Genomic DNA, 13,742 nt, shown 5'->3' with positions numbered 1-13,742 from the left:
CAGAAATAAAAACTTCCCAGGATGGAGAATGCTGAAGTACACCTCAGGAAAAAGGTATGGAAATAGTCTTGTTCTGAAGGAAGGAGACCCACCCCTACCCCCTTCAGTGAGGAAAAAAAAAAGCATTACAACCAGGCATTATTTGCTACATTTACAAAAAAATTCATAAGAATCCCAACTGTTTTCCCCATCTCCTTACAACATTTTGTATTTCCCACCTTTTGGCCACTTGTTAAAGAAACAAACTTACCAGGTATCTTTCAGAGGACACACTGACCAGGATAAGATCATCACCTATTCGAACTTTCTCTCCTTCTGACCGTTGCTTAGAAGCAGGGTGTATTGTCCACCAGCATGCCTCCCCTAAAGCACAGAGGCACTAATCAAGGGGCTACAAACAGACAACTTCCAAGAGATCTAAGGATGTCTTCATACAACACTGAAATATCATAATAAACTTTGTGTCTTATAAGATATTCACCTTATAAAACCACCACACTCCTGGTTTCAATCAGTTGCAATGCTTTTCCTCTTCCTTGAAACTTTTTGTCAACCAATCTTTATCATATACAAAGCTGATATTTCTGTTGTCATGTCTCTAAAGCAACTAACCCTGCACAAAACACTTCTCAGGACTGCCCTTCTTTCAAGGTTCTCCCTGCCAGTAAATTGTAGCTTTGATAGTGTTACTTATCAACTTTTGTGTCTCCCTTTGCTTAATGGTCATATTTGATTCACAATGTTCTGCATCATTTTCACTACAAGATACATTTCTCTTCTAGAATACAGAATTTTGAAACAAATACTCCATAACTTTACATAACTACAAATATCAGACGTGGAAGCAGTTCCACTAGCACTACAGACCATATGACTACAAGATAGGCAAGCCTAAGGATGACAACCATGGAACCCTTCCTATGCACTGAATGTGAGATTTCAGGTTACTCTGCACACACAATAACACACACTCAGTTCTGGGAAGTTTACCTAACTCATTGCACAATTGCACACCCTTCAGAGTTTAGGTAAGACCATGAAGAAAGCAAGTTGAATACAGCTTTCAATCAGGCAATGCAAAGTGACAAAAAAAACCAAAACAACACAACAACAAAAATCAACAAAGGCAAAATTGGTGTCATCAGACAAAGAACAGAAATTTCTTTAATCCATTAAGATATTTCACAGAAAACCTCCTTAAAACAAAATCTGAAGGTTATGAAACTAATCATAGTGAAGACAATAAACAAAACTTACATCGTTAAAAGTGTAAAACACTATATCTTTGAAGGAAATAATTTTTAATAGCCAGTGGCTTTTCCTTCAAAATCAGCTAGATGAAGAATACTTCCTGCAGCTGAAACTGATTCACTAGTTTTGTAGGTGAGGTAGTAGGAAAAGGGGAAGTGACAATATGGGACTCAGTTTATGAGGTTTACAGGCATGCAGTAGCTACCAAAATCCTCTGTGCAGAAACTCAACTAAGCACTCCCTTTTATGTGTTGCTTTTTTATATTATATATGTGTACAGGAGTATTTTTGTATATGTATAGTTAAGCAAATTTATAGATATTCATTACAATAAATTTGACCATTATCAATCATGTTATTGCAGCTGTGTTGACTCAGTTTAATTGCAAGACTCTCACATACTTACATGAAGTCAGTTAATTTGCTGAAAGTTATTAGTACTGACAGTCACCTGTACTCATAGTCATCTTTTTTTTCAGTCATCTTATTTCTAGTGAACACATAAGCATGACATTCATAAGCTTACAGATACTTAAATCTCAATGCCTCTTCTAAAATCAGAAATGTGTGCCACATTTTCGTTCAGAAATAACCTCACATACCTGCGGCATTTTCTCGTAGTCCCACATCAAATGCTAGTTTATCTGTCTGGGATCTTGATGATGTTAAACATGTTAAATACTGCAAAACAGTGAGGTGAAAAAAACCATTCAACAGTATCCATTAAAACACATGACAAATGAATGCACTGACATTACTTCATCTCGCCATCATGACATGCTTAGATTTTCCTATTAGCTAAGCATGATATAGTTACTCACATAGAAACACTTCCTGAATTTAAAATGCCAAAATCCCTTTCCACTGTGCAATTTAGCACAGAGAAAGTTTCACACAGCTCATCAACTAGGACCATGCAAGTGTCTAATTAAAGTATTACCATAGCAAGTTTATTTCACAAAAAATGACAAATACAGCAAAAGGTAATAATCATACTTGCAACTTTGGTATATCAAGGCAACTACAATTTGTATGGTTCATAAACACAAGCAATAAAGATTGAAGATGAATGCAGAGTTTTGTAGTAGAGGAAAAAGGAGAGATGTTTTCCTGACCTTTCTTCAGCCTGCTATCAGGTGTATTTACATGGGCCCTAGTAAGTCACAAATTCAAAACAGCTGAAATCTTCCATTTGCAAAAATGTAGTGCTATGAGATTTATATAAGGCAGCCTGAAGTCAGCATGTTTGTGGGCATTATCCCTGGGAATGACAGGATGTCAAACTAAACACTTTATCCTATAAAATATGGGGGGAAAAATAACGTACATCACAACAAAATCATTTGCAGTAGAAGCTCTTGCTAATGGAATTATCATTAAAATAGATTCCTTAAGGACACAGAAATAATCCATGGCCAAAGGAGCTTTTCAGCTACATTTCTAAGTTAGATGAAGAATCAGAATTCAAACACTTTCTATTACGTGGAGGCACACTAAGCTCTTAATAATTTTATCATGTAGCACAAAAGATAACTTGGAAAGATCATTATTTTAAATTTATGTATTTTTTCATTTGGTAAAAAACCCATTTATTTGAGTTTTCTGTTACTCACTTTGTGCAAGTGCTCTTTCACTTACCATTTCACTAAACGAATGTCGAAGTAGTATAGCATGGCCATAGAGCAGCGTTCTGTGCCCACCTCCTTGGGCTGCCTACAGAACATGAGGGAGGAGGTCAGAACTCCACTGCACTGTGGGAACTACAGACCCAATTATGCAGCAATGTGAAGAGCTACTACAGTTCAAGGAACAAGTGCAAATATTCCAGCAAATTATGAAATGTGTACACTGTGCAGAATAATGAAGTACCTACAGCAATAGCCAAATATCTGTCAAAGGAATAAATGCCATTCTTTAGCAAAGACTCTTATTGTTACCTAATTTTTACTATGATTAAAGTAAAAACACCGCATTTTTAAAAACACAAATTAATTAAGATAATATTTACCTTTCTTATTAACTTCACGGAGGCATTTAAAAAAACAAACAAGAAAATAAATACATACACAGATTGAAATCTGAGAGAATAAACATACCTACTGCCCAGCACATACTGAGAATATCTACTTGCTAGTATTAATGCTATCTTAAATATGTATCCGATTCATTAAAGCACCTACATCTGTAGTTTCAACGAAGTACAGTAAGGAATTCTGAATACATAAAACTATGAAAAGATCAGGGAGAGGCAAAACTGGATTTCACATTCACTTTTCACATCATTTGAGCTCCTCTTTAACTGCATTTAAGGTCCTTTCTTGTCTTTGGATTCATTTGGAAAGGACCAAGATAATTAAAGGTAGTTCTAAGAACTCAAATAATGTTTATACAAGTGTAGGCAAATGATTTTACACTCTATGAACAATACGTAAGTTAAATTACCAATTAGATCAATAGGTTTACAAGCTATGCACAACTTGAGTTCTATAGAACCCCAATTTTGTCCAATCAGAAGGAATAAAAACCTAGAAGAAAAAGAGCAGAGGACTTTCATTACAATAAAATACAAAACCTACTTCTGGTTTTCTAGATAGTAACAAAGGCATTAACAACTAGGGATTTGGAACCTTGTTATAATAGAACTTAATACTGCTAACAGTTACTGTTAATACACAGTCTTAGGAAAGTTTATGTTTTAAATTTTATTGATAAATTTCTCAGATTTATATGGAGACTATGTGCAATCTCTTTCCCAGTGTGACCCATGTAATTACGTAAAATTTCTTTCTACATCTAGTAGCAAACTAAACCGAAAAAAACCCAAAAAAACAACAAACCAGAACAAAAACCCCAGCAACAAAAGCCCCCTCCTTAATAATGATTTCTGGACCCACATAAAACACATTAGATTATTGGAAAAAATTAGAGATAAATACATAGTTATAACTGGTCATTCAGTGAATATTGTATAATTTTCCATATCCTTAGAAAAAGGTGATTAGAGCACTAAATCAATAAAAAAATTCCAAGAACTTCTTTAAAATACATCATCCATAAAAAAATATTTTAATCCTGCTGGAACTTATCACTGCTTGGTAAAGAGAGCTGGAAATGTGCATGCAATACTTCTTCTATACATTACAACTACTTTTTTTTTTCATCAACAAGGAAAACCTTAACAGTAAAGTCGATTGTAATTACAAACAGGTTGTCAGAATTACATGTATTCAGTTTCCAACAAATACATGTATACTGAGAACAAGCAACACTTTGTGCTTTTTTTATTAGTGAAAGCTTTAAAGTGAATCACTTTTAATATTAAGGATGACTCAAAAAACCTAAACAAAACCAACATAATCAAACCAAACCAACCAATCAAACAAACAAAACCCAAACAAACATCATCAAACAACCACATCAAATATGCTATATTCTTCTTCTAGAAAAATCTGAAACTAACAGCAAAACTCTATTCCAAACTGAATTTCACAGAATCATAGAATATGTTAACTTGGAAGGGACCCACAAGGAACAGCGAGTCCAATCCTTAGCCCTGCACAGCACCATCCCCAAGAGTCACATCAAGAACTTGAGAGTATCATTCAAATGGTTCTTGAACTCTGTCAGGCTTGGTGCTGTCATCACTTCTCTGGGAAGTCTGTTCCAGTGCCCAGCCACCCTCTGGGTGAAGAAGCTCTTTCTAATATCCAACCTAAACTTCCCCTGATACAACTTCAGGCCATTCCCTCGGGTTCTATCACTGGTCACTGCAGAGAAGAGATCAGTGCCTGCCCCTCCTCTTCCCCTCACAAGGAAGTTGTTACTGCAATGAGTTCTCCCATCAGTCTCCTCCAGGCTCAATAGACCAAGTGCCCTCAGCTGCTCCTCTTACAGCTCCAGCTCAAGGCTCTCCACCACCTTGTTATCCTCCTTTGGACTCTCTCTAACAGCTTAATTTCTCTTCTGTATTGTGCCACCCAAAACTGTGCACAATGTTCAGGGTGAGGCCACCCCAGTGCAGAGCAGAGAGGGACAATCCCCTGCCTTGACCAGCTGGGGATGCTGTGCCTGATGCCCCCCAGAACATGGTTGGTCCTTCTGGGGATGACATAAAGCTTTGACAAATAAAATATTTTTTACCTTTTTAAAAAATAAAAATATTTTCAATGTCAGTTTTGGGGTGCTTTTTAACATAGATCTTATAGTCTATTAAAAGTTTCAGTAAGTAATCATTGCACAATCACTTACTGTTGGGTAACAAGTGCTTAATTAGTGCTGTTCTACACATAGATAAAATTGAAAACTGTTTTAAAATGTTGAATTGTTGCACAAGAATGAAGAAACTGCAGAATAAATGACAATTTATAATTCAAGAGAAAAAGTATTTTAAAAAAATTTTACTTAAATCATAACATTATTCTCCTTCCATATATCATTCTATTTTTCAGGATTGTATTAAAAAAGGAAGAAAATCCTAAAACTACATGTACAGCATATGAAACCTAGAGAAAAATGAACAGAAATAAAAAATGTCTTATCATGAAACAAATTCAGCATAATTTTTATTTGAAAAAAAATTATAGTGAAATTATCTTTAAGAAAGTATCTGTTTATAATACTTATTTTATGTTTGGTTTCTTCTTCAGGCAGCCATCCCATTTACTTAATATGGCAGAGCCTTAACTCTGTGTGCAAGTAGAATAACAGAAAAATTAAAATTAAAAAAAATCTTTCTGTTTCTACATAAAAATGAAAACTGACAGCCTATCTAGCTCTGAGGATGATTTGAATGATAATTAGTTGTCATTTAGTCTCATAAAATAAGTAAAGCCATAGATGTTTTCATGCTTTGTTTGCATGAAAATAAAATTTCAGTTCAATTTGACTCAGCTGAAATTGGAGACTTAGGGTCAAAGCAATCAAATTATTGATGTTTCAGAGTTTGTGGATTGCAAATATTTCAAAAGACAACTGCACCAGCTTCTCATTGCTAAAGAGCAATTAGTATGATTTCAGTAGTGGAGAAATAATATCCCAAGAGACTGGTTGTGACATGAGGACCCACTTCTAGAAAATCCTGGACAAGGAAAGAAAATGAGAACAATCCATATTCAGAAACTTAATGTTCTTCATGGTCAATTTACTTACCCCTTCACCAGCATTCTCCCCAGTGCTGGCCAGCATCTCCTGGAGGGCTCTGACAGACAGAGACTGTTCAAGGACAAAATTACAGATGCAGAGGTCTGGAGGGACATACTGTAAAAATAAATTAAACAGTGCAAGAATAGATCAGCAGAGCAGGTGAAACAGCCATATTCCTCAGTAAAATGAAACATCTTCAGGATCAAAACAAAAACTTTTTCTCTATATATTTCATTGCTTTGCAGTCTTTTAGAATTACACCGTGAACATTGTATTTGTTCTCTAACACCACTGACGAAACAGAAGGTACATAATCTAATTTGACATATAAGGTTGGCAGAATGTATTTCTAGCAGTAACTAGATGGCTAAGATTCAACATCTTATGACATAATACTATGAACTATTTTAGGAGATCTCAATTGTTGAATCAATATATTGTCTGGTTTGGAAACATGAAACTTAACACATTCATTTCAGAAACAGTAGACTTTTTTTTTTCCATTTTTTTTGGCACCGATATGCCCATGGAAAGATGTGTCCCAGGAAAAAATTATCAATGGATATAAATATTTGGCAGAAAAGTACAAAGACGAGAGATCCAGACTCTATGCAGTGGGATCCAGTGAAAGGAAAAGAGGAAATTGTCACAAAGTGCAATACAGGAAAGTTTTATAAAATGTGATGAAAACCCCCCTTTTTTTTACTGTGAGCATGGAAAACAGTAAAATAGGTTGCCCAGAAAGGTTGTGGAGAAACCATTCTTGGAGATCCTCAGACTTTGACTTGACAGTGTTCAGTCTGAACCTTCTTCGAGCAGAAGGTTTGGATTTGATATCTCCACAGGTCCTTTCCAACCTTAATGATTCAGTATTCTGTGACTGATGATACAGATCATGACTTTGAAGTGATTGATTGTATGAATCATGGCTATGAATGAGCTTAAAGTAGATATGTACTCTTTTTTCTTTTTTTAAATACGTGTGATAGGAGAGAATAAAATTCTTGATAATGCTGAGTTTTAAGATGATGAAAAGTGAAATGATACAATTAAGAGGTTTAAACTTGCTAAAGTGAAGTCTTTACAGTAAGTTAGTCAAGTACAATCGTAGAATTCAAACACTTTGATGTCTAGTACAAACTCTAATTACATTTTTTTTATGTTTTCAAAAAGTTTTACTTCTAGGCCAAAGATGTGGCACTGAAAATCCATACAACAGAGATATATCTATGTAATTTTAACACATATTATTGAAGCAAAGTGAACTCTTGTGTCTTTCTTATACAACTAAATAATTGTAAGGAGTAAATAGTTAATAATTTCATTAACTGCAACGAGAACAACTTAAACTGTAATCCTTGTCATCACTCATCTCCACAATGGGGCACTATATTTTTAGCATTCATTAACTGCATCTGTGTACATATAGACGCACATACATGAGCACAGATTGTAGCTGGAATTTTACCCTTTATTAGGTTACATTCAAGGCCTCCCACATAACCAGACACAGAAAGATAATGTCATTTCTCAGTTATGAGTTACAAACAAAACTGGGTTCGGTTTTGTGTCTCTCATTTCTTAGAAAAGCCTGGAAAGACTAATTTAGAACATTTTACTACTACTAACATAAAAATCTATATCACATTTACTAGTCTTAATTCTCTAATAAAGCAGGAAGGTAAACAAAACCTCTTCACACATTACTATGCTGCCTTGAAATGCACAGAGCAGGCAAACAAGTCACATAATTAGTAAAAAAAAGCCAATCAATAAAACAAAACAAAACAAATGAACAAAAACTCAGATCTTTTTCTGTTGTCATCTTATGAGAGATTTCAGGTTTTACAGCGTCCATTTCAAGACATTTTGAGTATGTATTAATATGCAGTATCCCTGAAGTACATTTCAATTTTAAAAAACCCCAACAAACTCAATAATGTTTCTAAAGAATTTCTATTTTCAAGATGAAACAATGCAGAAACTAATCTGTAATTTTACCTGGAAAATACAAAAGAGCTGGAAATACAGTATAAATCAGCATTAGGGAATCTCTGACATTTAATCCCACTCCCAATTGAACATGGTATAATCAATGTGATCCAACAAAAGAACTCCCATCTGTTTCACTGGTCCCTGGTATTGTGCCACATAGGCTGTATTTTGATTTGAAAATTGTTGCAGCCCTTACTTTATTGGTGTATTAACTAAGGACACACTCTAGAACAATCTACTCCTAGTCACAGTTTGTATAAATTTACTTCTTAGGATAACACAATTAATTTTTCACTTCTTCATAGCCTGTGCAACATTGAGCCAAATTTAAGAATATTGACACTGAGAACTATGAAATTAAAGGTTTTTCTACTTATTAATTGGAGTAGCTAATCCCTCTTTCAAAGTTGCTGTGTTGCACAATAAGCTAAAACATACATGCTGTCACATACTCCATTTCTGTGGTTGAGTGGCAACAAGCCCTTTTTTAAATTCCATTGACCTAAGAAATACCAGTGAAAGGTAATTTATGTGCATGGTACATGACCTCCTTTATTGCTCTAGATTGTCTTCTTTAAAAAATTAATTAATTCTTGAGTTCATTTGTTTTCTGTTCAAGGTTCATTTGTTTTCTGTTCTTTTTGCAAATGATACTGTTTCATAAGTTTGATATTTAACAAACCCTTTGTGGCAGACCATTTTACATTATTAATAATTACACACCTAAAAAGTGTTTAACAAGACCCTGACCATCTGATAATCTATGCTTTTTTCCCCCACTTTCAGGAAGGTTGTATAGTTATAGAATCTCTCCAAAAGAAAATAAAAATACCAATAAGGGACGTTCAGTGAAAAAAGAATACAGAGAGGAGCGAGCTACAGGTAGAAGATGGAGAAATATTGATGTATGTATGTAGCCCTCTTCTGGCTACAGAAAGTTGGAATTAGCATACAGAAGTAATACAAAATTTCCAAGAGTCATCAATAAAGGAAAAAATTGAAGTCGAGAATAAAGCATTTTATTTTACAGGCTTTTAATGATATGCTGAGCAAGTTTCACTGTAAGTGAAGTTGCATAGCAGAATAAGTAGACTGCTAAGATATATAATAAAAGAAAGCAGGTATTTGGAATAAATAGTTCTTTAAAGTCAATGAGAATTATTTTTCAAACAGATGTATTTGCATGCTTTTTCCCAAAATTCTTCCTGTTCTCAGTCAAGATCAGCAGTTCAGAAAGTTCCTTGTTAAGCTTTTTTAGGTAGTTGCAAACAAGTTTTCTGAACCTCTTAAATTTAGTCAAACTTGAGAAGATACTATGGTATTATCTGCAAATAAGACATTCATAAAATGTAAAGCAAATCTATGGCACTCTACAGTAAGGTATACCGTTCCTCCTTTTCTTATAGCTAGATAAGCAAATGCTTATCTAAAATGGTCATCATCAGTAATAGACCACAATGCAATTAAGTTGTGAATTAAAAAAAGGTCCTGATCATCGTTGAAGATTTTAGGACAGTAATTGAACATACGTATGCGAAAACTAACTGGTTTTACTTAAGCACATGCAAAGATTACTGGTGATTTTTAAAGTACATCAGAGAGAAATTATCTGACTGAATCCTAGGAATGCAAAAAAAAAATTAAATTTAGAAGTTGCATAATTTTTTACCTTAGAGATGAACAAGAAACTCTCATACATCATAAATAAATACTGTGGATTTAATATGCTCATAATACCCAGGGTAAAAATAAGACCACATAGCATGGCTGTATGGCCAGGCATGGCAAACAAAGATCTGGAAAGGGCTCTCCCCATGTGGGTGTGTCCTTCCAGCCTGCGCACTGATTTTTTAGGTGAGGCACAGCATGTGCAGAACTGGCCCCACCCTTTAACTCCTAAGATTCATCTGCCATGGCCGAGTGAAGTTGGACAGTGACAGTGAAGTCCTCAGGACTAGAACCTACAGCCCCCAGTATTCCCAGGAGGTCTCCCATCCAAGTACTGACCAGGGATGACCCTGCTGAGCTTCCGAGATCTGACGTCAGGGTGGCATTTAACTGCCTACCACATGGCAACATTTCCAGAAAAAAGACACAAAGATCTTCACTTAAAAAAAAAAAAAAAAAAAAGAAAAAATCCAAAAAACCCACAACCAGGAGGAAAAACAAATCAGAAAGAAAAGAAACAAAGGAAAGTCAGGATAAAGAAAAAGATGCAGAAAGAATGAAAGAAGGAGGAGGCCCTCCTCTGTTTGAATTATTCTTAACATTCTACTCTAGTATAGTTTTAAGCTTTCATATCTTCTCTCCTTTTTCCTCTAAAGCTCTGCTTATTACTCTAGAGTATTTTATTTTTTCTTCACATCTCTCTAGTCTCTTTTCTCAATTTGTCATTTGTAATCTTTCAAACTTTTCTATTACTTAATAATTCTGGTCACTGTTCTTAATTTCCTGATTGATCAATGAAGTCAGGAGAAACACTTAACACCAGTAACTAACAGGTCACAATTGTCAATCCTCTATATCAATGTATCTGAGCCTACGGCAGTAATAGAAATATGTTTTGTTAGAGAACTTAAGTCTTAGTAACAGTCTGGACACTTAATCTTGAAAATATTAATTATTTCAGTTACAGGAAATATCTTAGTTAAAGAATAGCGACTTTTGACTCTTCACAGATGTGACTCAAAGTGTATTTGGAATCTAAGAAATCTCATGTTAAAATCACAGAGAGAAAAACATACCTAGGTGCTTCTCACACCACATTCAAGAAACCACAATTAAATGCGTTTGTTAGATAAGCAGGTTAACATTCACAGATCAGTTACACTAGCTGAGAGTATCAGCTTCTTACTTTAGCTTCTGATGTTGGTTCCAAAAAGCACAGGCGATTCCCAAGTCCCTCAGCTGCCAAGCAAAACTTCCTTTGTTCTTTGTGAATACCAGCAACACACTGAAGTACTACTTCATCATCCTGTCGCAATGCAAAGTACAAGAAAAAAAAGTAAATATTTGGAAGTTACATACAGACTATAATGCCAATTCTGTAACATGGAATCTGTTGAAAATTAACATATGATAACCCTATAACTGATATCAGGTACATCTGCAGAGATTCTTTTGAAGTGCATGTAAACAGATGTTTCTATATAGATTTATATCCAAGACTACATCAGAGTGACAAAGATTACATACCGTCTCCAAGGCTTTTACAAATGTGTCCTTCTGTTGCTTTATATGCATAAAACAAACTGTAAATATACTGCTACTCAGTTTTACTGAGCAAAATAAGTTTAATGCTCACAGTAAAAAACTTTTATTGTGATTTTGCAAACAACAGAAACTAAATATAAACAAATTCTTTTGTTAGCACAGTAAGCTATCAACACAATTCCCCTGAATGCACAATCTTTACTGTTAAGGTCTCATATACTATAGAAACCTCTGAGTACAACCAAAGATCCAAGAGGCATTGTTAAGTGACGGTTCAAATAAGTCATAAGAACTTGGTTCTCAAAATACATATTCCAAGAATGACAACACTCTGGAAAAGCGACAGGAAACAGCCCTATTTCTTAGTGATCCTAATTATTCTAAAAGGTCTTTTACAAATTGTCACATGGTACAATACCAAACACACATGTAGTTAAAGTGACAAGCCCTTTTTCACTTCTTAATATGTGACACTAAAGTTGATATAAGCAAGTCAAAACAGATTATCTTTAGTATTTGACAATCTCTTTTCCAAAATTTGTCCACTAAGTAAAACACCACTTGCAGACCAGCCCATAGGAGCACGTACTTTTATACAGACGTGTAAGTGTTCACCTAAAGACGCTGCCTCAGAAGTTTTTAAGGGGGCGGAAGCTGATAAAACAGAAGTGATATGATATGTCTGTGCCCCCTCCAGCTATAGCGTTATGTTGGTGTCAATTATTATTATCAAAGCAGATACAAAACAGCCGCCTGTACTAAACTCTGAGATCACTTGAGTAATTATGTCCTAAAAGCAGCACTGCTATTTGCAGTCCCCTTATGAAACTGCAATACTATGACAGTAGCACAGCTTTGGGCACTTGAAATACAAGCTGGGAGTGACAAAGCCATTTTCACCAAAGGAACTAAGTGACACACCCTTTAAAAAAGGAATTCCAAGGCATGTTTTTCATTTGCATGATTTTGCAAGTGTGTTCTTTTAGGTGACCCTCACTGCCCACTTACTAATACTAAAATGGGCAACTATTATATTTCAGATCAATCAGCAGCTATAGACAGGATTTTTCTTACCTAGCTTTGCATAACAATCAATAGCATTTTTAACAGTACAGAATAGGAATTTAAGAAATTTTTGAAAACAATTTTAAGTAGTCAAGTACAAGGTAGAAAGAATTAGTTAATTAATGATTTAAAAAATTAATTTTCTTTTATTCTGCTGCTTCTACTTCTATTTCTGTATAATGCTCTCTGCAATTTTCAGCTTTCAAGTTCACTAGTAAAAACATTTCTGCTTTTTAAACTTCAGTGTAATAAGTTGCAAAATAAACAATACAATTAAGCACTCATTACTACATCCATTTATTTGTTAATTTTAAATTATTTACATCAGAATTGTATCTATTTGGTGTTGAAAAATCAGAACATATGTAAGATAAAAATAAAGATATTTTAAATTTTTTTCATCATCTGGTTCTCGTATGAATGTTTGCACCTGCACATTTCAGAGATTAAAAAATGAAAAAATATTAAAACAAAAATTATAAGTATCAAGATTTAGAATAAAATTGAGATTTGTCACTTAAATTGCACTTATCAGTGGATTACATTAAATTGCTTTCATATAGCTCAAATTTTATTTACTCTCCCTACTACATTAATATATTCATCATTACACAGAGGCATATACATGGTTTCTATTGTAATCATAGTTTTGTAAAATATAAAATTACGTTTTCAGATTTTTTACGAGGGCGTGTAGAGATAGGGGGAGGGGCAACAGCTTCAAACTGAAAAAAAAGAGGTAGGTTTAGATTAGATATATGCTAGAATTGTATTGGAATCCTCTCGTTGCCCAGGGAAACTATGGATGCCCAAAACCTGGAAGTCAGGTTGGATGGGGCCCTGAGAAATCTGTCAAGTGGAAGGTGTCCCTGCTCATGGTGGAGGGGTGGAACTACATGGTCTTCAAGATCCCTTCCAACCCAACCCACACCACTCTATGATTCTATGAACATACACAAAAACTTACTTGAAATAAGAATTACTCAAATATATTAATTATTTTTTTTAAATTCCCATGCATAAAAGGGCAAGAGTTTCTAGCATAGTGAAATTAAAATTTTAATTGTCTAGACTGC

The 13,742-nt window shown here is 34.5% G+C and overlaps 1 protein-coding gene across 1 annotated transcript in view; it reads right to left on the bottom strand.

Moving 5' to 3' along the window:
* Positions 1–13,742, bottom strand: part of RYR3 (ryanodine receptor 3) — a 199,670-nt gene that overhangs the window by 151,558 nt on the left and 34,370 nt on the right. Inside the window, exons 2-6 of the mRNA XM_071558067.1 lie at positions 11,243–11,362; positions 6,400–6,507; positions 2,890–2,964; positions 1,854–1,932; positions 251–363 (exon numbers count right to left, since the gene is read on the bottom strand). Coding sequence (XP_071414168.1) covers positions 251–363; positions 1,854–1,932; positions 2,890–2,964; positions 6,400–6,507; positions 11,243–11,362 — 495 coding nt within the window. The remainder of the gene's footprint in view (positions 1–250; positions 364–1,853; positions 1,933–2,889; positions 2,965–6,399; positions 6,508–11,242; positions 11,363–13,742) is intronic.

The sequence above is a fragment of the Pithys albifrons genome, chromosome 6 (genome assembly GCF_047495875.1).
Source record: "Pithys albifrons albifrons isolate INPA30051 chromosome 6, PitAlb_v1, whole genome shotgun sequence".
Lineage (NCBI taxonomy): Eukaryota > Metazoa > Chordata > Aves > Passeriformes > Thamnophilidae > Pithys > Pithys albifrons.
The sequence above is the reverse complement of the archived record's forward strand: the minus strand, read 5'-3'. Positions and strand labels throughout refer to the sequence as shown.